The 27,333-nt window shown below is 40.1% G+C and overlaps 1 protein-coding gene across 2 annotated transcripts in view; it reads left to right on the top strand.

The window, feature by feature from the left end:
* Positions 1–27,333, top strand: part of LOC126412159 (cyclin-dependent kinase 7) — an 86,730-nt gene that overhangs the window by 3,749 nt on the left and 55,648 nt on the right. For both annotated transcript variants that reach the window (XM_050081620.1, XM_050081618.1), the window contains exon 4: positions 12,313–12,485. In XM_050081620.1, coding sequence (XP_049937577.1) covers positions 12,313–12,485 — 173 coding nt within the window. The remainder of the gene's footprint in view (positions 1–12,312; positions 12,486–27,333) is intronic.

The raw sequence follows: 27,333 nt of genomic DNA, 5'->3' as shown, positions 1-27,333 counted from the left end.
AATTATGTTTTAAATTATGCGCTTATACTATAGGGTAAATATAATGTATGTGTGTTTATATGTAGATGTTCACCTGAAGATGGGGTTCTAATGCCACACAACCAGTTGAGAGTCCAATAAAAGGGATTTACTTACAGCTGAAGCGGTTTTTAATTTCCAATATGTCAATTTGCAACTCTGGTTGCCCTGACTATGTAGTCTTTTGCAACTGCTGGATGGTTGTTTGTACGTGTGGACATGCTGCAATACATCTTCCCATTTCATCCCACACATGCTGGAAGGGATTTAAGTTGGGGGAGAGGGGGAGTGTTCATTTCCCAAATGCTGTCTTGTTCCAAGAGCTGCTCTGCCTGCACAGTTTGATGCATTTATGTATTGTCATCTATAAAAATGAAGTTAGGCCAAATGCACCTCTGCCAAACGCACACGGTAAATACCACAGTGTCACGATAATGTTGGCTGGGGAGTGTATGGAGCTCAAAGACTTGGAGGTCAGTATGCCCACGCAATATGATGTCTCCCTACACTGTAGCACCTGAACCACCAAAACAATCCCATTTGACTATGTTCCTAGGTATGATAGGTGTTCCGACCTTTCGCGATATGGGGGTAGTCCAGAATCAATATTGAGACTGAATCTGCTCTCATCCGTGAAGAGCATGTGACCTCATTCCTCATTTTCCAGTCCTTATATTCTTGGCAGCATTGCAAACATTGCTGGCAGTGCGCTGGTGTCAATGGAACACAACATATATATTAGTCATCAGGCAAAGAGACCATGTCCATGCAGTTGTCGTCCACTGTGCTGCATGAAATTGCTTACCTTACAGTTCTGTTAAATGTTGTTTCAGTTGCACCTGCTGTTTGACGTGGGTTCCTTCTTGCCTGTTGCACAGTGTAGCTGTCATCTGCTGCTGTAGTTGACCGGAGTTGACTACCTCATCTCCTTCGGGCAGCAGTGCCTGTGGTTCAGAATGCTCGAGTTGCTCACAAAAACAATACTGTGAGCAATACCTAACTCCTAGGCTATACTCACACACTTAGTCCTTTTTCCAGTTTCCTGATCAGTTATTCCAGTGTGCATTTAAATGACAAAACCAGCTGAGACAAGTGTCACATAGTGAGAATTCTTGAGCGTGCAACTAGTAACATGCCAGTAAGAGTCTGCAGTGCAATGAGAAGTCTTTTCCAGTGGTGCTGGAAGACTACTGAGCTTTGTCTCCAGGCGGTGGTGCAGTGAACAGCATCAGAGTGCACCATAACTGATCACTGATTGACACACCATCTTTTCCCCTTCCTTCAACTACTCCATGTTGTGTGTGTGTGTGTGGGGGGGGGGGGGGGGGAGGCTGGGTGCAAGCCGCATTTTTCACTATAGTCATGCCGACCTCACTCCATGTGATGTCTGGCTTTTTGTGAACAACTGGGCGACCTCTGACAACGTGCTCCTGCATTATTTTCATTCATTTCCCCTGAGTTATTAATATGTTCGTTATTTTATCGGTCTCATCCTTAAGTTTTTCAAAGCAGTGTAGATTTGTCTGTAATTGTTTATTTAAGTGTTAATGTCATAAAGTGACATAGCCATTTTCTTGTCTATTGGCACACTTTAACACGAGTAATTATACAACATATCACTTCATGTAGTTACACATCTCCATTGTAAACTTTTCGTTCCATTAAGTAGTCCTTCAGCACCACTGGAAATCTTCTCACTTACAATGCGCTGTAGACTCTTTGTTAGACATTTTGGATGAATTCTAGTGTCAGATTCCACTCGTCAGCTTTGAGCAATGACGTTATACCTAAGGCAAAGACACTGCATAAAGGCAATCTATGAAAGGAACGGATCACACGTGTAAAGAAGTGAATGTAGCATGTGATAAAATTACTCTCACATTTAATGCAATTATTATTGACACACACATTACATCCAAACAAGTTGAAGATAACAAAAATAAATAAGAACAACAATGGAAAAATATTATGTGTGACTAGAATTATTCAAGTGTTGGCAGAAGAGCCAACACCGTGTTGCTAAAGGAGGCCGAAATGCACGCTTTTAAGCTCACCCAGATTGGCGTGAGGTCTGGAACAGGTCAGAGAAATAAGAATAGCAAAACAGGAGGTAACTGGTAGAATACTTAACTTTAATCCATAATTGGTGTACATCGCTCTTGACGGTACATTAATATGCTCAATATAAACTGGTAATGGCGCCTTGCTAGGTCGTAGCAAATGATGTAGCTGAAGGCTATGCTAACTATCGTCTCGGCAAATGAGAGCGTATTTGTCAGTGAACCTTTCCTAGCAAAGTCGGCTGTACAACTGGGGCGAGTGCTAGGACGTCTCTTTAGACCTGCCGTGTGGCGGCGCTTGGTCTGCAATCACTGACAGTGGCGACACGCGGGTCCGATGTATACTAACGGACCGCGGCCGATTTAAAGGCTATCACCTAGCAAGTGTGGTGTCTGGCAGTGACACCACAATTATCATAATTTATACAAGTGGAGGGACACAGAGAACCATTAAACTGCATTACAGTACAGAGCATGGTGAAATCATAAAACTGCATTAGTTTTAATATTAATTATTCATTCAAATGGGAGAAGTGCAGGAAAATTGGGGTTTTGGGTGGGGAGAAACTAAATTACAACAGAAAAATTAAGCAGATTGTAACTAGTATGAATTACTAACATGAAATATGGAGACACGAATATCCTAAATCCTAAAAAAAAGGAGGTACATAAGTAAGGAATATTACATTTAACACACGTCCTGGAAAAATGATCTAATTGATGGGCCATCAAATAGTTGGAATCGGTAACTAGAATTGACGTATGTAGGAAGTCAATTCTAGTTACCGATTCCAATGTTTGTAGGTGTTTTGCAGTAATTCACAGATCAATCACAAGGTGAAAAAGAATATCACATTTGACACACCTGCTGAAAAGACCGATCCGGTTAATAAGCCATTGAATAGTTGGAATCGGTAACTACAACTGACCTATGTATAGGGTCAATTATAGTTACTGGTTCCAATGTTACAAATTTTCTTGCAGAAGTTCAGAGAGCAATTATGAGTGCAGGAATTGTATTGTATTTAACACACATTGTGAAGAAATGATGTAATTAATCAACCATCAAATAGGAGGTCAGTTCTAGTTACCTACTCCTATAATAATAGTACTACGGAAATCCCATCACATTTCACTGCACACATCTGCTACAAAAAGTTTTAAATTATGAACGATAGAATAGTTGGAACTGTGACTTGAATTGACATACGGAAGAGGTCTGTTGTAGTTACCAATTCCAACTATTCAACCGCAGAATGGTGGTAAGTAGAATTGACCCATATATGGAAAAACATGGAATGTTTGGATTCGTTAACTACAGTTGACCTATATACCTAAATTCCAATTATCAGTTCTATGCTTTCCATGGTAAATAATACATCAATATAGGTCAGTTGTACTTATCAGTTCCACAAATCATTTCTTCTCAATGTCTTATTATGTTGCAGTATTTCTATTTTGCTGTTACTTTCTGTAACACTGCAGTAAATAAATTATCATGGTAGAACAGAGAGAGAAGAAGCAATGAAAATACTGAAAGAAACCCCTGAAAACACATGTTGTAAAAATGCAGAACTTGCATACCTTGGAATCGACAAAAGAATTCTCCTATACAAGACAAATTTACTAATTCATTTCAAAGAACATTATCCTCCAAAGTAGTAAAGAAAACATTTCCAAAAATGAAAGTCTTTAAAAACATCATTACACACTCAAAAAGTAATACACAAAAACAACAGAACATTGGAACCAATAACTACACTACACGTATCTCACATCAGCGACAATAGCTCGAAACTGACAAATGATAGAATGAAAGTCAAATTGGCAGAAGTATAGCAAAAACATCGAAATGGAAAACATAAAACTGGCCACATAAAAAGGAACTTATCACATATAGACTCCCAAAGGAGTGAAAGATTGAGGCTGGCGTGAACAACAAAATAAGGACGTAACAAGAAATAACAATATTAGAAGGTCAAACTGTAACTAAATATGCAAAAACCAGAATAACTAATCAAAAAAATTAATAAGAAACACTAACTGCCAGGCATGAAAGAGGCAGCACCCAAATCAATTCTTCCCCACTGCTTGCCCACTGGATCCAAAATTTTAATATACTAAAGACAAATAATATCACAGGTCAGTCACATAAACCCATAGGTACAAGACACAGCAACCAAACACTTGCCCCACTGTTGTACCCAAAAATTATTAAAATGACAGAGAAACCTTCCCCTAGAGAAACCAAAAAAGTACCAAACCCACCAATTATGGACAAAAAAAAAAAAAAAAAAAAAAATTAGAAAACAAGAAAAAAAATATGAAACCCACCCACACCTAACATACAAAACAAGGCTAGTACTTATTGCTGACTATTTTCATAAATGCTAGAAATACACAATGACCTTTAGGAATATTCTTCCTCCATCAGTATTCATCCAAATGACCTTGCAACACTGAGATCCTTCTCTTTTCCTGTCCGACAACAGATTTTAAAGCCCCCCCCCCCCAAATACCCCTTGATAGTATTTGTACATGACCCTGTCTTGTAATTTTTAAACTCAATATTTAAACACAATAATAGCCGCTGTCACCTAATGCCTTGTAGGAAGCAAACCCATATGACATTACTATTGAACCTTCTTCCATATAATCTTCAACTGAAAATGTTAACACATCTTTTGCACAATTTGGAACGACCCTAAATACATCATCAGCATAATCTCCTCCAGAAATTATTACTCCAAAAACCCAAAGCCCAACAACAACAAAAAAAAAAAAAAAAAAAAAAAAAAAAAAATTGATCGCTCTGTACTTTGTAAATTCAAAATGGAAACCAGTCAACTACAGTGCTACATGGCAACCCCTGTTTTGTGCATTGTGCATGACAGATTTAGAATATCCATTGTAAAAATAGTGAGTTAACTTCACTATTACTTCTAAATTTAGCCCCAGTCTTTCCAACCGAGGCGCACTATGTCTAGACCTCTGTATATTATTTTTCTGCACCTCCACATATATTAATTGGAAGTTCTTGTAGATGGAACATTTGTCAACACCATATTATTACCACAGACACTGCACTTGCAAAATTCTGCAATAACCCCCAATGATTGCAAAAATCTCATAGTAGATATACAGTCAGTCATTCTGTCAAGGAGCATTTTCGCTGTAAACACAACTGACCTTAGTGAAAACCAATTGTGTAAGAAATCAGAATCTTATAAATCACGAATATTTTCATCATCAAAACATACTGAAAACAAATTACGATATGAAAACAAAACAATATACATCAGATTTTTAATATATGTGCATAACAAAGAAATCCAGTGAAAGTATTTAACATTCATAATTACAATCTGCGGCATAAACAAAATAACATCACACATGACATTGGTCAAAGCCGACGGGTGAAATCGGACACTAGAATTGACCCAACATTTAATTAGATGTAGACTTAAGAATTCTCAGTCTATGTGGCACCTGACTCAGTTGATTTTGTCAAGTAAATGTTCAGATATTCTCTTTGTAGTATCTTCGTTTAATGAGAGTACTGTTTTATGTGGTAGATTTACATAAACAGAAATGTCACTGTTTTGTATTAGTAGGAGAATTCACTTTGGAAAATGGTAAAATTGGAGAGGCAGAATCTCCAGACTGAAGCTGGCAAAGGTTTTACCACTAATGTACTATCATCAGGGTATAAAATTTCAATTGTTGCTGATATGTGCATTTAAAAGTAGAAAAAAAAAACCTTTATCCAGCATTTAAAATTGTTAACTGTTCTTCACCTAGGAAAGAGGGGTAGTTTAGGGAAGGTTGTGAAAGAGGTACAGGTCACTCAGATCCTAGTTTGGGAGGCAGCTACCTATTGTGGCGTTGTGAGGAGGGGGGGGGGGGGGGGGAGGCAGACACAGATGAAGCAAAGGTGTCAGAGAGTTAGTGAAAGATAGTATAATGGATGTCTCCGGACTGAAACTGGCAAAGGTTTTACCACTAATGTACTATCTTTGATGTCTTGGCTGAAGTCTAGATCAGGGCCAGCGGCAGTCGTCCACTGGTGCACATCTCGTGGGTTAGTTGCAGACATGTGAAAATGAATCAGATGTGGTGGTGAGATGACTACGTAGCATACCAAGTTAGTGGATCAACGTTATTTAATTAAATCATTGTAAAAGGTAGGTAGATCAATGTTTATTAGTAACAGAGTCAAAAATTTGAAATATTAATAAACATTTTTCCACCTTCCTTCGCCCTTGATTTAATTAAGAAATTTTGATCCACTTGCTCAGTGTGCTCGTGCAAATCGATTGCGTAACAACACAGAGTGGAAAAACATTTCACTGGTTTTTTAAATATATTGCGGGTTGTGATACTGTCCTTCGTTTGCAGACACTAACACAGCTTAAGTATCTGTGACTCAAACAAGGAGCAGTTAAATTTATAATCCTTGTTTACAGCAATTTTTCACCTTTTGTTTTGAATATATTACTCTGAAACATGTTGTCTGCCTGCTGCTCTCTCATTGGTTGTGTAACACAAATGGCTGATACACCTTCTGTTGTTCCCATCATCCTTCATGGCAAGCACTGACATCATTTCTACACGAAACATGTAAGTATGCCACTGACTCTATTGTAGACATTATTAGTGCTGATGCATAACTCTTTACTTTTCTCTCCCATCCTCACAACAGGTTGGACTCTCTGAATCTATGTTCTGAGTGACATTGCTCTCCTTTCCAACCTTCATCAGCCTATCCCTCTTTCCTCTGTAGTGAAGAAAGTGACAGCTCCAAATTCTAGTACAGCTCATTCGACTTCAATGTGTATCAGAAGGACTTGAATTTTCACCATTCTGTCTTTCTATGATTTTAATATCAATACTTTTACATTTTGAAGGCATTTCCCTATGAATAATTAAAAAACTGGACTGTCTCAAAAAGTCTCTTTCTGCTATATAAAAATAAATTTTGTGTTTGTTGATGATGCATGCTTTGATTATTTGTTGTTATATCTTTGCAATTTCCAAGCTGCTAGGTTAGTTTCGTTATCGCTGCCGTGCTGTTAATCATGGCTGCTCTGCTATCTATTTGCAACAAAGAAGAGCAAAGTTCAGTAATCCATTTTTTGTGGTCAGAAGGCATATCAGGGGCTGAAATTCATCGAAGACTTTTGGAACAGTACGGGAACAGTGTTTTGCTACAGTGGAGTGTCTACGAATGGATTGAAAAATTCCGAAATGGTTGCACAAGTGTTATGTATGATGAAGGAACCGGACGACCGTTTACCGCCACAAATGAAGACACCATTGAGCATTCACATGAAATGATTCTCGTAGTCAAACTATTGACGAAGTGGCACATCATCTGCAAATTAGTCACGGTTCTGCCTTCGAAATCATCCACAACAAACTTGGTTTTCAAAAAGTTTGTGTAAGATAGGTCCCAAAACAACTCTCACAGTTGCATAAACAAACATACTTGGACATTTGCAAAAAAAATTTGGATCGCTATGGTAATGAAGGGGACAACTTCTTAGACAGGATCATTACTGGTGATGAAACATGGATCCATCATTACGAGCCAGAGAGTAAATGGCAGATTATGGAATGGAAACATCCAAATTCGCTGTGCAAGAAAAAGTTCAAGACCCAACCGTCCGCAGAAAAACTGATGCTTATAGCTTTTTGGGACGCAGAAGGTCCAGTACTAGAACATTGTGGGGAAAGGGGCACAACAATAAACAGTGTACGTTACAGTGAGACGCTAGCTGCCAGGCTAAAGCTTGCAATTCGAAGCAAATGTCAAAGGTTGCTGTCAAAAGGTGTTCTGTTGTTACACGACAATGCCCGTCTGCATACTGCTGCCCCCACTGCTGAAATGCTCCAGAAACTCAAATTTGAAGTACTGGATCATCCTCCATATAGTACCGATCTTTCCTCTTCTGACTATCACTTGTTTGGTCCACTCAAACAGGCATTAAGGGGCCATCAATTTGCATTAGACAAAGCAGTGAAAGAAGTGGTGCATTCCTGGCTCGCAGCTCAACTGAGAACCTTCTTTTATGAAGGCATCAGGAAGTTTGTACAACGATGGATCAAGTGCGTTGAAACGCAAGCAGACTGTTGAAAAATGATGTTCTTATAAGTTACCTATTTGATTACAATAAAATTTTATAACTACTTTGTGGATAATAATTGACTTACCCTCGTAGTTTTATGATATAATTCCTAAAATTTTTGGAAGCATCTTCCTCCAAACTCATTTTATCAGTAATTGTCTTTCGTTCCTTTGTTACCCAAAACTTTGAATACGGTCTTATTCACATGTAATTAATTTTCCCTGTGACTCTGCACTGTATGTGTTGGACAATATTTGACTGAAATTGATCCCAATGACACTCTATACTTGACTGCTCTGACTTCAGATATGCATCTGTTCTCTGTAGTCAAGCAGTTCATTCTGCTCCATAGCCATACTTGCTGCAGTATCTTGGTTAATACGAGAGTTACAAAGAGTCAGCAAAAAATGGTACTATGCACTGGCCAGAGTGGCCGAGCGGTTCTAGGCGCTTCAGTCTGGAACTGTGCGACCGCTACGGTCGCAGGTTCGAATCTTGCTCCGGGCATGGATGTGTGTGATGTCCTTAGGTTAGTTAGGTTTAAGTAGTTCTAAGTTCTAGGGGGCTGATGACCTAAGATGTTAGCTCCCATAGTGTTCAGAGCCATTTGAACCATATTTGAATGGTACTGTGCACCCTTCTGCATCCTACAGTTTTCTGAAAAACTAGCTTTGACACCTTGTACAGTTCATATAACAACATCGGTGTTATCACCTTGTATTCTTGTTACTAGTCTGGTACATTGTCACTTTTTTCTTGGATAAGATGATTCGTTCACTATGCTGTTTGTAGTAGTTTACCCACATTTGTATGTTCTTGTTGATGATTAGGCCTCCTCGTGGATTACCTCAATTTGATTTTGTGTTGATAGCTCTGTACTCACCTGAGAATCCCTGTTTCTTCCTGCCACTGAGCTTTACTAATTCCCATTATACAGTGTGTTTGAGAAGTCCTCGTACCATAGGTCAAAACAGTGAACATGTGATGGAGTACTAACATATAAAAGTTTTGTATCCATCAGATCTCCACGTATGCCATTGTGACTTAGACCTATGTACGCCTTGACATATTACGGACCGTATCTGGAGGTCTAATTTGAGCAGCTTCCTCAACACCTATGTACAGTCCTCTATTATTCTTGTGCTGACATTGAGCCACATCTGACTTAATTATTCCCAAGAATGAGATGTCTGGTGCAGTAGATAGCAGGCTCCATGGTGACCATTTCTGTGGGGTTCATGTTTTCCTGTGTTCATTAAATGGCCTGTATGTGACACTTCCTGAAAGAAAAGCACATTCCTCCTAATCAGGCAGAGTTGGGCCTTGTTATAGCAACTCTGTCATTATTTGCCCTGTCTGTAATGTTCGTGCACCTTTAAATATGCCACTAATTGCTCATCAAAATTGTAACTGTGTCCACTTACATCAGCCATGGGTTAAAAAATAAAACAATGCAGTACCGGACCAACTGCACAACACAATACTGACAACTACGTTTTTTTGGCAGCAACTAAGTGGGGGATACCAACAAAACAACTATTTATCCCCCAGGCTGTGCTGAAGTCTACATAGGAGGTTCTTCTTGGACACCCTTTAACTTCAATGTATCCATTTCTCTCTTTGGATACTTTCCTTACCTACTTGATTATGGAGTCTAACAATCTGCACATTGATCTATAGTGCAGTACTAGGTCCCCCCCTCCCCCCTTGATGATATCCCCCAGAGTAGTCACTGCTCAGAGATACAAATAGTGGGGTATATTACCTCCAGAACATTTTGCTTAAGGGGATGTCATCAGTAAACCATGCAGTATGACTGTATGCCATCAGGAAATGTACAACTGTAGTTTACACTTGCTTTCAGCTATCTACAGAACTAACAAATGTTGGCTAATGTTACAAAGGCCAGATCAGCCTGGTGTCTAGATTGCTGTCCCTCTTCAGAAACTATACTCTCTGAGGGTACTCCTTGAGTGTGGTATAGTTACCTATGTTGTTCCTGTAGGCAAGTCTTCACACCATGATGAGGCCTGTGACTCATAAGGGAGTACAGCATTGTCACAAACAAATGTCTAACTGCTCCTGTGCAATGCAGTTATTTCAAAAATTCAAACTGAGTAGTCATTCATCTTATTTTTATTTAAAAGTGCTGATTATTATAATTAACTAACTGAACTGCAAGTTTAATCCCTTGTGTTAAACAGTTGCTTCCACATAGAATAACAATATCAGTATTTGGAACAGTAAATTTTGGTACACATGGAAAAATTACTTCGTACATTATGTAGCTTGAATTTGGTTCTACATGAATGGGTCAAGATTACAACTAGGCAAGATCCTGTCCATCACAAGTGGTATAATGCTGTGGTTTTAACAGTCAGTGACAAAGCTGCTACACTGAACTAATTTCCAGAACAATTAGCAGCCCCCAGTTTTAATTGACAGAGAAAAAATGTACACTTAAAAAAATGCACCACGAAGGAATTAATTTGAATGGGACTGTAATTGGTAGATGTGGTGTATATGTACGGACAAACAAATGATTACAATTTTAGAAAAATTGGACGATTTATTTAAGAGAAAAAGCAGATTCACAAATTTAACAAGTCAGTAATGCTTTGGTCCATTTCTGGCCTTTATGCAGGCGGCTTGGCATTTACAGTGTATTACAGGATTTTATGGGATTTTACAGTATCTTGTAGATTTGAAAATATAGTATAGAGTGTAGAGATTTATTAGCATGTCTGATTGGCATAGTTGCATCTACCCATGATCCATGAGGGTGGGAAAGTGGAAGGGGCATGCAATATGATCAGTGTTCATGAATAATGCATACAGACACATTTCCAAGAAAATATTAAATCACAAACTTGTGAAACTGATTCCTTTATTGAAATGCATATGTGCATATATAAAAGATGTGGCAAAGTGTGAAAAGATATTGGTGTAAAAAAAATCTCATTTGGAATGTGGTAAGGAGAGAAAATATCATTTATAGTGAGCTGCTAAATAAGAAATACAGTAATATTCAGCTTTTATGATTACTCATTGGGCATAGGATAAACTATGTTTTAGTTGTAGCAACTGCAACAGCTTCTCCAGGAGTATGGTTACTCAGACTTATTAACTTTTCTAAGTGTTTGTGTTATTTGTCTGCTTGTGCTTATTATTTAAAAAATCCCTCATTACTGCTTTCTTTCCATCAATCCAAACTTGTTCCTTTGTTTCTTTAAGTTAAGGTAGTTATGCAACTTTCCCCCTCCTCAAGATACATTTTCTTTACTCTACCCAGTGCTCTTCATCTTCTGAAGAAACGATTTGAGTTCTGATAGTAGATGAATGTTAGAATTGGTTTCGTTATGATAAACCATGGTCTGCGAAGATTTTGATCGTCAGTTCTGTTATTGTATTAACTTATAAAAATTAATCATGTATTAGATAAATTTCCACTCAAATGAATATTTTAATTAAAAGGCTGCCTTTCAATTGAAACATACAGCTGACAGGAAATTTATCTTTTGTGTAATTAATAAAATGCAGCTTAAAGCCTGCCAAATATATCTGCAAAGATACTTTTTTCAGAGTCATACATACTTCATTTTCAAATGGGTGCTTAAGGAGAAGGAAATGTAAAATAGTTTTGTCTTTGTTGTAAAATAGAACTAACATCTTATTTCTACTTTTTTTGTCCAACCTAGTTATAGTTTTATATTCCATATAATTTAACACCTGTCTGTTAATTTCATTACTGTTTTCAGTTTGACACCTTTCGACTTCTTTGATATGTTCTTCTTTTTTATTTGAAGTGTACATAAACAAGTTATCGTTATTCAACTGAGCAGCATCTGAATCAACTTATGTCTTTGGTATCTTCCTTGCATGTCTTCATTGGGCATATATCTGGATTTTCACATCAACTATTAATCTCAGGATTATTTCTCTTTGCATCCTTAGAAATTCTCTCTTTTTTTTTTTTTTTTTTTTTTGTCGGTAACATTTTATCTAGAATTTTCAAACAATGTATTGATGTATGATTAGTTGGAGTAATAGTATAAAGGCATTTGCGTATCTGTGATCAATTTAGCAAGATGTGTCTTTTCTTACAGATGTATTTGGCCATAGGTCTAATGTTTCACTAGTCTTTGACTTCATGGATACTGATCTAGAAATTGTAATAAGAGATAACACTATTGTAATGACACCAGCAAATATCAAGGCATACATGCTTATGACTCTTCAGGGGTTAGAACATCTTCATTTGCACTGGATCCTACACAGGGTAAGAAAGAAATTCATAATACATGTGATCAGCATATAAAAAATTTCCAATTAAAAAGCTTCTCATTGCTGCATCATTATTTCATTAGTTGCCAGGACATTGGATTTATTGCCACAGCCTCAGACAAGTGAACTGCACTGAGTGGTTCAATTTGAGTTTTGTTTGATAATTGGTTTTTCTGTAACTGGTTTCATACTGTGTCATAAGTGTAGCTGTTGTTATATCTGTCATTACTTGGTTGAGATAATTAAGGACTGATTTGTGAAAGTTAATTTTTTTGATGCTTTTTATCTCCTTGGAAAATTATTAGATTGCTAAAAAACATAATTTGTAACATTTTTTTGCAGTTTACAAATTATCCAAAATCTTCCTTCTTCTATTTGAGACTTTTTACAATAATCCTTTCCAGATTATATAGCTGTCATGATAGGACCTACTTTATATATTTCCTTGGCTGCTCCATTTTCAGAATGCAGTAAAACTCGGAAGAGTTGCAAAAACTTTCAAAATTCTCATTCTTATTGTAGTATTGTCAATTTATTTTTTCAAATGAAGAATTAATTTGCAACAATTACAGTAGGGTGTAACAACAGTAATTAAAGGTCTGAATGTATATCATTTGTAGTTTTAAGATCACATTTTCACCTGCATGATCCACAGATTCTATTTTTCTCTCAATATGGTTCATGGAGGGGTCCATAAATCTTTGATGAGCAATTGCTGCTGAAATTTTTGGGATGGGTGTGTGTTTTGATGTTTTATGCCAGGATTTGGATTAAGAGTTGACAAGATATTGAATAAATCAGGTTTTAATGTACTGCACTTTGAATCTAGTGCAGGGTCATTATATAGATCACTGAACAAAATCACTGTTGCGTCGTGTTCTGGTTTTGTTTCTGGTTGAAGAGTTGTAAGTTCTGTAGTAAAATAGTGGTATCATCAGTTGATGATGCTCCCTGTACATTTGTAACTGCTTTCTTTGGCTATTGTTTCTGTTCCTGATGCTAAGATGTGAATAAGCAAACTTGCATTTAATTTAGGTGCAGTTGTACCATAAAATCCAGAAATGGTAAAGCTATTTGGAAATACAGCTGCTTACAATAGGAAGAAAATAGACCAGTTCCATTTAACGTGTAAGGAAGACTTTCTATTAGCACATATTTTAAATAATTTTATGTAATTTATTCACACTGGTAGACCAAGTCAAGACTAGGAAAATAACTTGGATACCTCACTTCACTGCATTCAGTACTCATACTACATTCACTGGAAGTACTGAGATTATTTCATGTGCAACACAGGGAAACGAAAAGAGAAGAAAATCTTTGGCATTAATACTGAAGAAATGTCTAAAATTTCCTCAAAAATAATAAATACTTCAGTCTCTTTAATTTCTGCTTCAAGTACCAAGTGTGTAAGTAAAGAATTTACCTTATTTCAGCAGTGCTAAGAATTAGCCCAGTTGGTGCATATTATAATAATGCATTTCTTTAAAATAAGTGGTTCTCCCTAGCATTGAGACTTGATCAACAGAGACATATTAAAATGAATTAACCATTTTTCTCAAATAACTTTGATGTTATATAATTTTTTCCTCAGAAATTTGCCTTTGGTTGTACATTAAAGAAATATTTCTGTCAAAGACTCCATTGATACATGTCTCTAAAGATATTCCTTTTCCCCCTGAATGTTCAAAATGCATTTATTTTGTTGTTGGAAATAATGACATTTCAGTTGTACTGGAGGCATCAGTGATATTTCAGATGCTTGTTTTGAAAATAGTTTGCTTTTCTGGCACAATTACATACAATTATATCTTATTGAAATTATGGGGAAGAAGCTCTTTCTATTACATATTTTTCCTATTTGAGTTTTGCACCCTATGCTTTCTTTTCAAATGGAAATATATTTAATCTTCTGTCTTCCAGTTTTCATCATCTGGAAATTCTTTGATCAGCAACTAATCACTTTTTAGTCTCTAAGATCTGTGAGTGTACAAGCTTTCATATCTCCTGAAAATATCACAAACAAACAACATATGCCCCCCCCCCCCCACCGCTCTCTCCCTTAGTTCACTTTAATTCTGGTAGTACCCTTTTTGTGTTCTTTTGTCTTGACTGCCTTGACTGTCAGCACCTGGCTCATTATTGATGCTTGTTATAAAATTCACTTATTTGATGAATATAATAATGGCAATAATAATAAACCCCGTGGAGGCCCGGGAAAAGAATAGGCCTCTGGTATGTTCTGCCAGTCGTAAAAGGCGACGAAAAGAACAAACCACTAATAGGGCTAACCCTCCTTTTAGTGTGATTAGTTGGTTCAGGACAGAACTAAAGAAGCCTCGGACGAGCGCCGTCATGGTCGGGGATGACGTTTGAACCCTATGCCCGCCCACAATGGTAACGACACTGCTAGCCAACTGGAAAATGATGTAAATCCAAATAGAGGTGTTTTGCAAGATATGCTTCCTGCAACCACCCTAGAAGGAAAACAAAGACAGAGGATGAGATGGTCAGATGAAGTTAATCGACACCTCATGTTCTGTTATTACCAAGTAACAAACCTAGGAACCAACACAACTGGATACAGATCACAAGTATACACAACATATATTATCAGATACCCAGAATTAAAATTTTTAACAGAACGACTAGCTGATCAGATCTGAGTAATAATCAAAAATAACAGGATACCCCAGTCAGAATTAGAAAACATCAAACAACAAGTACAACAAATACTGGAACAAAATAATGTGCAATAAGAAGAATAAGAAAATACAGTAATGGAAAAAACAGATGCCTATAAATATCTAGGATACAGACAAAAAATAGGAATAGATAATACAAATATTACAGAAGAACTAAAAGAAAAATATAGACAAAGACTAACAAAAATACTGAAAACAGAATTGACAGCAAGAAACAAGACAAAACCTATAAATACTTATGCTATACCAATATTGACCTACTCATTTGGAGTAGTGAAATGGAGTAACATAGACCTAGAAGCACTCAATACACTTACACGATCACAATGCCACAAATATAGAATACATCACATACATTCAGCAACTGAAAGATTCACATTAAGCAGAAAGGAAGGAGGAAGAGGATTTATCGACATAAAAAACCTACATTATGGACAGGTAGACAATTTAAGAAAATTCTTTCTAGAACGAGCAGAAACTAGCAAAATACACAAAGCAATCACTCATATAAATACATCGGCTACACCACTGCAATTTCATAACCACTTCTACAACCCTTTAGATCACATAACATCAACAGATACGAAAAAAGTAAATTGGAAAAAGAAAACACTACACGGCAAGCACCGGTATCATCTAACACAGCCACACATCGATCAAGACGCATCCAACACATGGCTAAGAAAAGGCAATATATACAGTGAAACAGAAGGATTCATAATTGCAATACAGGATCAAACAATAAACACCATATATTACAGCAAGCATATTATTAAAGATCCCAATACCACAACAGATAAACGCAGACTTTGCAAACAACAAATAGAAACAGTAGATCACATCACAAGCGGGTGTACAATACTAGCAAATACAGAATACCCCAGAAGACATGACAATGTAGCAAAAATAATACATCAACAGCTTGCCTTACAACATAAACTTATAAAACAACATGTTCCCACATACAAGTATGCACCACAAAATGTACTGGAGAATGATGAATACAAATTATACTGGAACAGAACCATTATAACAGATAAAACAACACCACATAACAAACCTGACATCATACTCACCAATAAAAAGAAGAAATTAACACAACTAATCAAAATATCCATACCCAATACAACAAATATACAAAAGAAAACAGGAGAAAAAATTGAAAAATACATCCAACTGGCTGAGGAAATCAAGGACATGTGGCATCAGGATAAAGTTGACATACCAATTATACTATCAACTACAGGAGTCATACCACACAATATCCACCAGTACATCAATGCAATACAGCTACATTCAAACTTATATATACAACTACAGAAATCCGTAATTATTGATATATGTTCAATTACCCGAAAGTTGCTAAATGCAATATAACATATACCATACAGTTAAAAGGAAGACACGCTTGATCAAGGTCCGCGTCACTTTCCATTTTTAACCAGACATAATGTCTGAGAAAAGATAGAAATAATAATAATAATAATAATAATAATAATAATAATAATTATTATTATTATTATTATTATTATTATCATCATCATTCTGTCTTGCTCAGAGGCCTGGTGCAAGTCTTTCATTTGGACACCACAAACCCAGTGCTCTCACCAGGGGAAGGGGATCTACAGTTTAACATTAAATCCAAACCACGTGTTCTTTCTGGGAAATCTTCACATAACTGAGAAGTGGGTAAGAGTATCATGAGATATTCCATGTTCTGACTGGGATTCGATTCTGTGAGCTTTCGGTTTCCAGGCACGCTCTTTACCACACTTTACCAATAGACTACTGGACCCAACACTCTCTTTACAAGTAGTACAGTTAAAACACACACACACACACACACACACACACACACACACACACACACACACACACACAGTACTGACACTGAGTGGAATTATGCAGCTGTTGTGGCACTGAATTTGTATCTCAGAGAAGTGTGGTTCAGATCCACTTCCAGCCATTCAGATTTAAGCTTTTTATTGTGAAATCATGTCAGGAATGCTGATCTGCTCCCTTTGAGATATCATGAGTTATTTCCTTCCCTATCCTTGTCTAGCGTGAAGTTCTCTCCTATGATCTCGACATGAATAAAATGGTAAACTTACTAACTGCCTTTCCATTCTTCTCTTGTTATCAGCATATACAGACATTGTACTTTGGTGTTAAATTTAGCAACTATTGTTTTATCTCTGCTTACAAATGTCAAGAAGTGAGAATGTTAATACGAAACATTGTAGAAGATTAACACTGACAGCACAGTAAGGAAATGTCTAGAGGTTTGTAGTTTTTGCTGTTTGGCATTCATTTATGAGGAACTGTATAAATGTAAGGGGATGGTATTGATGCATTCAGCGAAACACAGTGAAGAACTCTAACGTTCCATTGTAATAGAACTAGGGCACAATGCTCCTTGCATTTGTACCTTACTATTTTGTGTGTCCCATGGGTCATTTTAAAAAGCAAGCACTTCACAAGGCTCAACTAATGGGTTCATTCAATGTGGCAGTGGATTGCTGACGTTTTTGGGATGTAGTGGTGTTAGCTTAACTCTTTGGATTGGTAGCATGGTACAGATCTCTATAAAAACAAGGAGCATTGTAAGTAGCACACCAGTTTGTTTACACTCTGCAAAAGCTATGTGGTGGGGATATTTTGTACTCAAAGTATGATAAGCTTGCTCAGTTATGCAGGCCTGTGTCTGAAGTGACTTCTGTTTTCCCAATATTTTGGCAACTGAGTTGGAATCTGTTTGGCGTAACAAAAAGATTCCTCATGTTTTGAGTAAGCCATTGATTAGTACACACACCTAACCAAAAGACTTAATGCAGATTTTCCTATTCTAGAGATTTTTAAGACAAGGTATTTTCGTACATTCATAATTCAAAAAATACCTGGTCTTCTTTATTTACAGCTTGAGCCTTTAACATAGAGTTCCAAGTTTTTATTATTTTAACAGAAAATTGAAATCTTGAGTACACTCAAGCAACTTAAGAACACACCTTTGAAAAAATAAACCCTCACATACATCCATTTCAGCACTGATAGTTGAGTGTTTAACCGCTACAGAATGTCCACTCCTACAGCAGAATTCCATTTTGGCCACAGTAGCTGGAGATGTTGGTCGTGTGTGTGTGTGTGTGTGTGTGTGTGTGTGTGTGTGTGTGTGTGTGTGTGTGTGAGGTGTGCGTGCGTGCGCAAATGTGTTCATTTTCTTTTCTGTATAAGGCTTTAGCCAAAAGCTCAATGTGTAACTGTCTTTCCATAGAGCCTGTCTGCAACTCAACATGTCATCTTTCCAGTGAATAGCAGTCTATTCTTTTCGTAATATTATTGATACTCCGTGTACTTTCCATTGTTCAAATGTGATTAAAGTATGTTTTGAAATACAATAGCATTAGCCCATACCGTAGCTCTCTCTAGGTAAAGTATTCTGTTCAAGCCAGGTTTGTGCATTCTGATTCATTCCTGACCACAGACAGCAGAAAAGATTGCTTTTTATACTGGGCTTAAAACAGAAAGACCAAACTGATGCAACAAAGTAGTCTCTTCTCTATTTGATTTTCTCAGAAACCTTGAAGTGTGCCAGCCAGAAATTGGTCCTAATGAAATGCATCTATTTTATGACTTCTGTACCACTTAAAAATGGACACTAATGCCCTTCGTGAGAGAAAGAACGTTTAATGAACTGGTATATTATTTCCTTATTCTTGGTCACAGCTGTATGGCTCCTGATAGTGTATGTGGTAGAGTGGAAAAATACTACTGAAAAAAAAGGAAGATATTCTTCCACATGAAATTTCCTGGCAGATTAAATCTGTGTGCCGGACTGAGACTTGAACTCGGGACCTTTGCCTTTCGCAGGCAAGTGTTCTACCAACTGAGCTACCCAAGCACGACTCACGACCCATCCTCACAGCTTCAATTCTGCCAGTACCTCGTCTCCTACATTCCAAATGTCACAGAAGCTCTCCTGCGAACCTTGCAGAACTAGCACTCCTGGAAGAAAGGATATTGCAGAGACATGGCTTAGCCACAGCCTGGGGAATGTTTACAGAATGAGATTTTCACTCTGCAGCGGAGTGTGTGCTAATATGAAACTTCCTGGCAGATTAAAACTGTGTTCATATTAGCGCACACTCCATTGCAGAGTGAAAATCTCATTCTGGAAACATCCTCCAGCTGTGGCTAAGCCATGTATCTGCAATATCCTTTCTTCCAGGAGTGCTAGTTCTGCAAGGTTTGCAGAAGACCTTCTGTGAAGTTTGGAATGTAGGAGACGAGGTACTGGCAGAATCGAATCTGTGAGGATGGATTGTGAGTCGTGCTTGGGTAGTTCAGTTGGTAGAGCACTTGGCCGCGAAAGGCAAAGGTCCCGAGTTCGAGCCTCGGTCCGGCACACAGCAATTTTGAGGCGAATGTTTCCTGGAAGGCTTATCTCTCGGATGGGGGATCTCAACTGGCCCACACGATCACTGAACTTAGCCCCATGTGATTTTTTTCTTTGTGGTTACCATAAGGCAAAGGTGCTTTATAACCATCCCAACAACCTGGAAGACTTACAGAACAATATTGAGGCTGAAATTGCAGGCACACCAGAAGACATGCTTGAAAGAGTGCATGAGAATTTCAGAAAATGACTGTGTCAGTGTGTGGTTTGTGAAGGTAGACTGTTATAACCTTTAATCACCAATAATTGCGTGGATATTCAAACACACTCACTTAGAAACAATATCTCGTTACATGATAACAACTCAGTATCTCTTATTCGACTGGCGTGCTGTGACATGTGGCCGGCGCCGTTCGTAGCTAGGTGGCGCTCCCGCACTCAGCTGAGTTGCGGAGCGCCTCTATCGCCGTTTGCACGTACTGTTGTGGCGGCACTGTTAAATGTCGTGGCACTGTCACAACAGTTTCCCCCCTTAAAAACCCTCACTTCCTTGGAGACATGGACAGTGCGGAGACATCCATGGCCTCTTGTGAGGCCCCGAGAAGATCCCGCGGAGAGACACCAGAGTATGGTTGAAAATGTCCAGGACGGAAGCTCGTGCGTGGAATGTGCCTCCTGGACGAGATGAAGGGTGAAAACTCCGGAGCAGCATCCATAGGAGTCGTGGACCTGGGGGTGTGCTCCAGCGAGATGGGTCCCGGAGAAGGCAGCGTCGCGACTGGGGCCGGTTCCGGCGTACTCGGAAGCGGTAGCGACGTCGGCTGCATCAACACGTACGGTAGATCGGCAGCAGCGACAGGACTGGCTTCTTGGGCTGGTGGAGGCGAAGGAAGGGGCGGTGGCACCGGCGTGGCCACCACCCGTGGGCGCATCTGGTCGTAATGGCGAACAACCATGCCGTCGTCCGTACGTATTTCACAAAGCCGGCGGCCGCGAAGAGCCTTGACCACCCCTGGAATCCATTTAGGGCGAGATCCATACCCTCTTGCCCACACTTCGGCACCCACCGAGTATTTTCCCGCACCAGGGGACACAGCACAAGGCCTGACAGGGTGAAGCAGGTGCAGTAGAGTGCGCGGTCGGTGGCCGTGCAAGAGTACAGCAGGGCTGCGATCACCTAGAGGCGTGAAGCGATAAGAACTCAGAAATTGCAGCAGAGCGTCATCTGTGGAAAAATCACTAAGGAATTTTTTCATCTGGCTTTTGAAAGTGCGGACAAGGCGCTCGACCTCCCCATTCAATTGCGGATGGAAGGGCGGTGCTGTAACATGATGAATCCCGTGTCCAGTACAAAAATCATGGAAGGCCTGCGAAGAGAACTGAGGGCCATTGTCCGTGACGATCGTGGATGGAAGACGTTTTAGTGCAAAGATTTTGGACAAAGCCAGCGTCGGCACCGCAGTGGTGGGCGACGGACTTCGAACAACAAACGGAAACTTCGAGAAGACGTCAATCAACAGTAGCCAATAAGTACTGAGGAAGGGGCCGGCAAAGTCAGCGTGCACCCGTTCCCATGGCTGCGCCGGATCAGGCCACGGAGAGGGCATTGTACGAGGTGCAGCCAGTTGTTGAGCACACTGACCACATGCAGCAACCATGTGGGCGATGTCCGAATCAATACCGGGCCAATAAACGTGCCTGCGGGCCAGGGACTTAGTACGAGAAATACCCCAATGGCCTTCATGCAACAGTTTGAGAACATCTTTGCGAAGAGAGGCTGGCACCACGACCCGTGGAGATGCACCATCCGTGGCCAGAACAACAACACCATCACGAACAGACAGACGAAGGCGCAAGGCATGGGAGTTGCGAAGGGGATCCGATGCCCGGCCCTTGGTCCTGTCCGGCCAACCCCATTGAACAAAACCAATCACCTGACGCAGGACCGGGTCCCGCACAGTAGCCGACGTGACCTGCAAACCTGTAAGTGGAAAACCCTCGACCGCACAACATTCTTCCTCATCAATGTGGAAACAGAATAGTTCATCACGATCGAAAACCGGGTTGGGGCCCATTGGCAATCGCGACAACGCGTCAGCGTTGGCGTGCTGGGCCGTGGGGCGATAGTGAATCTCATAGTGTAAACGAGACAAGTATAAGGCCCAACGTTGTAGGCGGTGAGCTGCCTTATCTGGAAGCGACGCCAATGGGCTGAACAGAGAGACCAGCGGCTTGTGGTCGGTGATGAGGTGAAACTTAGAACCATACAAAAAACGCTGAACTTTTTGAGAGCATAAATGATAGCGAGCGCCTCCTTTTCGATTTGAGAGTAATGCCGTTGCGCATCGTTGAGGGTCTTGGAAGTATAGGCGATGGGTCGTTCCGACCCATCCTCATACCGGTGGGCGAGAACAGCCCTTAGGCCATACTGTGACGCGTCAGTCGCCAGAACCAAGTGCTGACCCTGACGGAATGTGGCAAGACAAGGCACCGACTGCAAATGAGCCTTCAGGTGGACAAAAGCCTGCTCACACTCGCCGGACCAACAGAAAGGGACGTTTTTGTGTAACAGCTGATGCAGAGGATGAGCTACCGCCGCCGCGGGTGGAATGAATTTGTGATAATAAGCAATCTTGCCTAGAAATGCCTGAAGTTCTTTGACTGCAGACAGCCGGGGTAGAGCGTTAATGGCCACAACGTGCTGACGTAGAGGACGTATACCCTCACGGGACAAGTGGAAACCCAGATACACAATGGAGGGTTGGAAGAACTGTGACTTGGCCAGATTGCACCTCAACCCAGCTGAATGCAAAACCCGAAACAGTGAACGCAAATTGCGAAGGTGCTCCTCAGTGGAGGCCCCTGTGACAACAATGTCATCTAGATAGTTTATGCAGCCGGGAACGGAAGCTGTGAGCTGTTCCAAAAACCGCTGAAAAATGGCCGGCACGCTAGCGACGCCAAATGGTAACCGCTGGTACTGATACAACCCACAAGGAGTGTTGATGACGAGAAATTCCTTGGAAGAAGCATCCAACTGGCCCCCAGCGAGCTTGGTAAATAACTCCTCAGGATGGGGAATAGGATAAGTGTCAATGAGGCTCTGAGCGTTGACAGTGGCTTTAAAATCACCACACAATCGCAGACTCCCGTTTGGTTCAGAAACCACCACGATTGGCGATGCCCATTCACTGGAGGTAACAGGAAGGAGAATCCCTGAAGCTGTTATCCTGTCTATCTCAGCCTTGACAGGTGCACGCAATGCCACCGGAATAGGGTGCGCCCGGAAAAACTTAGGGCGAGCTGTAGGTTTAAGAGTAATGTGGGCTTCAAAATCCTTGGCACGACCCAGACCAGCAGAGAACACGGACGAAAATTCAGAACACAATCCATCCAGCTGTTGATACGGAATATCCTCAGACATGAGGTGCACATCATCATCAATGGAGAACCCGAACAACTGGAAAGCATCATAACCGAATAGGTTTTCAGTGCCCACATGATCCACCACATAAAACGTGAGGGGCCTAACAACAGACTTGTAGGCAGTGGAAGCATCAAACTGGCCAATGATAGGAATTTTCTGTTTATTATAAGTTCTCAGAATTTGTGTAACTGGAGACAAGGGAGGGGAGCCCAACTCCAAATACGTGTGAGAATTAATGAGAGTTACTGCAGAGCCAGTGTCCACTTGCATGCGAATGTCTTTATCCAGAACACGAACAATAACCAACAACTTATTTGTTTGAGAAAGCACACAGTTACTATCCATGTCCGATGCCTCGTCCTCGTCGACAGGAACTTTAGGGGACTGACACACAGAAGCAATGTGGCCTCTTTTCCTACATGAATTAGGAACGAACCTGCTTCTGTGGTTGCTGTTGTTGCTGCGAGCGTTGCAGCCGAACGCGACGTTGTTTACGCGAGTGAACCGCCGCCACATCTTTGTTCTCCTGTGAAACAGGCAAATTGTCCGTGTCGAAAGTTGACTGTACAGCACCTACATCACACCACGCGTCTATTTGCGCGCCAGCAGCGTGAGACACTTCAAAGGATTGAGCGATGCTTAGAACTTCTGACAACGACGGGTTTGGCAGTTGTAGGGCACGTTGCCGAACTTCTTTATCAGGAGCAAGCCGTAGAATAGCATCCCTAACCATTGAATCAGCATAAGACTCATGATGAGTGTTCATGACAAACTGACATTTCCTACTCAGACCGTGTAGTTCCGCCGCCCAAGCCCGATAAGATTGATGGGGCTGTTTACGACACCAGTAGAACGCCATGCGGGCGGCAATGACGTAGGTGTTTTTTCGGTAATAGTTAGACAATAAGTCACACATTTCTTGGAAGGACAGAGAGGCAGGTTCCCACAGAGGGGCTAACTGAGATAGCAGCTGATAGATCCGTGGGGAAATCCAAGATAGAAATAACGACTTACACATAGGAGCGCCGACAACGCCGAAAGCCAAGAAGTGTTGCCGCAAACGCTTCTCATAATCCTCCCAATCTTCAGCGGCCTCGTCGTAAGGAGGGAATGGAGGCGGAGAAGAGGAAGACAGACGATGAGTAAGCGACATCGACAACGCCTGAATAGCAGCCGTCAGCTGTGTTTGTTGTGCCTGTATAGCAGCCGTCAGCTGTGTTTGTTGTGCCTGTATAGCAGCCGTCAGCTGTGTTTGTTGTTCAATGAGCGCTTGCATAAGCTGTTCCATGTCTGCCCCGTCACGAACACACAAATCCACAACGCAGTGAAAATATCTGACCTCGTCGCCAAAAAGTGTTATAACCTTTAATCACCAATAATTGCGTGGATATTCAAACACACTTACTTAGAAACAATAGCTCGTTATGTGATAACAACTCAGTATCTCTTATTCGACTGCTGTGCCGTGACATGCGGCCGGCGCCTTTTGTAGCTAGGTGGCGCTCCCGCGCTCAGCCGAATTGCGGAGCACCTCTATCGCCGTTTGCACGTACTGTCGTGGCGGCACTGTTAAATGTCGTGGCACTGTCACAACATAGACATTTGCCAGATACACTGTTTAAACCATGTAATTAGAAACTTCCATTATTGTCCAGTATGGGGAAAATAAAAGTGTAAGTTTCTAAGGGTTCATTTTTTATTTCATTTCCAAATCAGCAATTTACCACGCTCCACTGTATAGAAATGTATGATACTAAAGTGATACATTGTAGTATATTATTGTATTTCTATTAAAAAGTTATTGTAGCTTTCTTTGTAAATAATGTTAAAGGTAAAAATATCACTTTCAACGAGTATATTAACAAAACTTTTAACTTTCAATTATCAACTTAAGAAGCCCTTTGAAACTTTGTCCCCTTACTCTGATGTAAACAATGAAATGTTTAGAAAAGTGTAAGATACAATTTTAATAGTATCTACAAAAGTAGTGAAAATGTTAACTATCTCATGAGTGTAATTTGTATTTTGGTGTGATATTTAAAAACTTCCTTTCTTCAAAAAGTTATTTTTTGTGTATTTACAGACTGTTGAATAAACATTCCTGAAGTGTATTATTTTCCCTTTTTTATTGATAGGGAGCTATGCTTCACCCTCCCTGCACACAAAATCAGATCTTGATATGCGAGTATTCCCAGTTTTTATTTATGAATTGTGTTATTCATGCCAGCTAAACAATGAGACACACATGGTGGGTGGCGTTGGGAAACATTGCAACTATGACAGTAAGCAGGAACAATGAAGTATATCTGTTGGCCGACAGATGGCAGTATGTGATTTGCAATGTTGTTGTAGTTTTCAGTTCAGAGACTGGTTCGATGCAGCTCTCCATGCTACTCTATCCTGTGCAAGCTTCTTCGTCTCCGAGTAACTACTGCAACCTACATCCTTCTGAATCTGTTTAGTGTATTCGTGCCTTGTTTTCCATCTACAATCTTTACCCTCTACATTTCCCTCCAATACTAAAATGATGATCTCTTGATGTCTCAGAATGTGTCCGACCAACTGATCCCTTCTTCTAGTCAAGTTGTGCCACAAATTCCTCTTCTCCCCAACTCTGTTCAGTACCACCTCATTAGTTACATGATCTACCCATCTACTCTTCAGCATTCTTCTGTAACACCTCATTTCGAATGCTTCTGTACTCTTCTTGTCAAAACTATTTATGATCCATGTTTCACTTCCATATATGGCTACACTCCATGAAAATACTTTCAGAAAAGACTTCCTGGCACTTAAATCTATGCTCCATGTTAACAAATTTCTCTTCAGAAATGCTTTCCTTGCCATTGTCAGTCCACATTTTATATCCTCTCTATTTTAACCATCACCGGTTATTTTGCTCCCCAAACAGAAAAACTCATCTACTACATTAAGTGTCTCATTTCCTAATTTAATTCCCTCAGCATCACCTGCTTTAATTAGACTGCATTCCATTATCCTCATTTTTCTTTTGTTGATGTTCATCATGTGGGCAACGGCCTTGCAGCAGTGGATACAATGGTTCCCGCGAGATCGCCGAAGTTAAGTGCTGTGGGGCGTGGTCAGCACTTGGATGTGTGACCATCCAGGCTGCCATGTGTGGTTGCCATTTTTTGGGATGCACTCAGCCTCTTGATGCCAACTGAGGAGCTACTCGACTGAATAGTAGCGGCTTCGGTCAAGAATACCATCATAACGACCGGGAGAGCGGTGTGCCCCTCCTATCCGCATCCTCCCCTGAGGATGACATGGCGGTTGAATGGTCCCGATAGGCCACTCGTGACCTGAAGACGGAGTGCTAAGGGATGTTCATCATATGTCCTTTCAAGACACTGTCCATTCCATTCAACTGCTCTTCCAGGTCCTGTGCTGTATCTGACAGAATTGCAATGTCATTGGCAAACCTCAAAGTTTTTATTTCTTCTCCATGTATTTTAATTCCTACTCCAAAATTTTCTTTCGTTTCTCTGCTTGCTCAGTATACAGATTGAATAACATATCAGTTAGGCTAAAACCCTGTCTCACTCCCTTCTCAACCACTGCTTCCCTTTTGTGCCCCTTGACTCTTATAACTGCCATCTGGTTTCTGTACAAATGCTAGAAACATAGGTGTGTCTTTCCTTAATCTATCTTCTAAGATAAGTCTTAGGGTCAGTATTGCCTCATGTGTACCAACATTTCTACAGAATCCAAAATGATCTTCCCCGAGGTCGGCTTCTACCAGTTTTTCCATTTGTCTGTAAAGAATTCATATTAGTATTTTGCAGCCGTGACTGATTTATTAAACTCATAGTTCAGTAAGTTTCACACCTGTCAGCACTTGCTTTCTTTGGGATTGGAATTATTATACTCTTCTTGAAGTCTGATGGTATTTCGCCTGTCTCATACATCTTGCACACCAAAAGGTAGAGTTTTGTCAGGGCTGGCTCTGCCAAGATTATCAGTAGTTCTAATGGAATGTTGTCTACTCCTGGGGCCTTGTTTCGACTTAGGTCTTTCAGTGCTCTGTCAAACTCTTCACGTAATATCATATCTCCCATTTCATCTTCATCTACATCCTCTTCCATTTTCATGATATTGCCCTCAACTATATTGCCCTTGTATACACCCTCTGTATACTTCTTCCACCTTTCTGCCTTCCCTTCTTTGCTTAGCACTGGTTTTCCATCTGAGCTTTTGAGATTCATACAATTGGTTCTCTTCTCTCCAAAGATCTCTTTAATTTTCCTGTAGGCAGTATCTATCTTAACCCTGGTGATATATGCCTCTACATCCTTAC

The sequence above is a fragment of the Schistocerca serialis genome, chromosome 7 (assembly GCF_023864345.2).
Source record: "Schistocerca serialis cubense isolate TAMUIC-IGC-003099 chromosome 7, iqSchSeri2.2, whole genome shotgun sequence".
Classification (NCBI taxonomy): domain Eukaryota; kingdom Metazoa; phylum Arthropoda; class Insecta; order Orthoptera; family Acrididae; genus Schistocerca; species Schistocerca serialis.
Note: the sequence above shows the minus strand (reverse complement) of the source record. Positions and strands in the feature narration are given on the sequence as shown.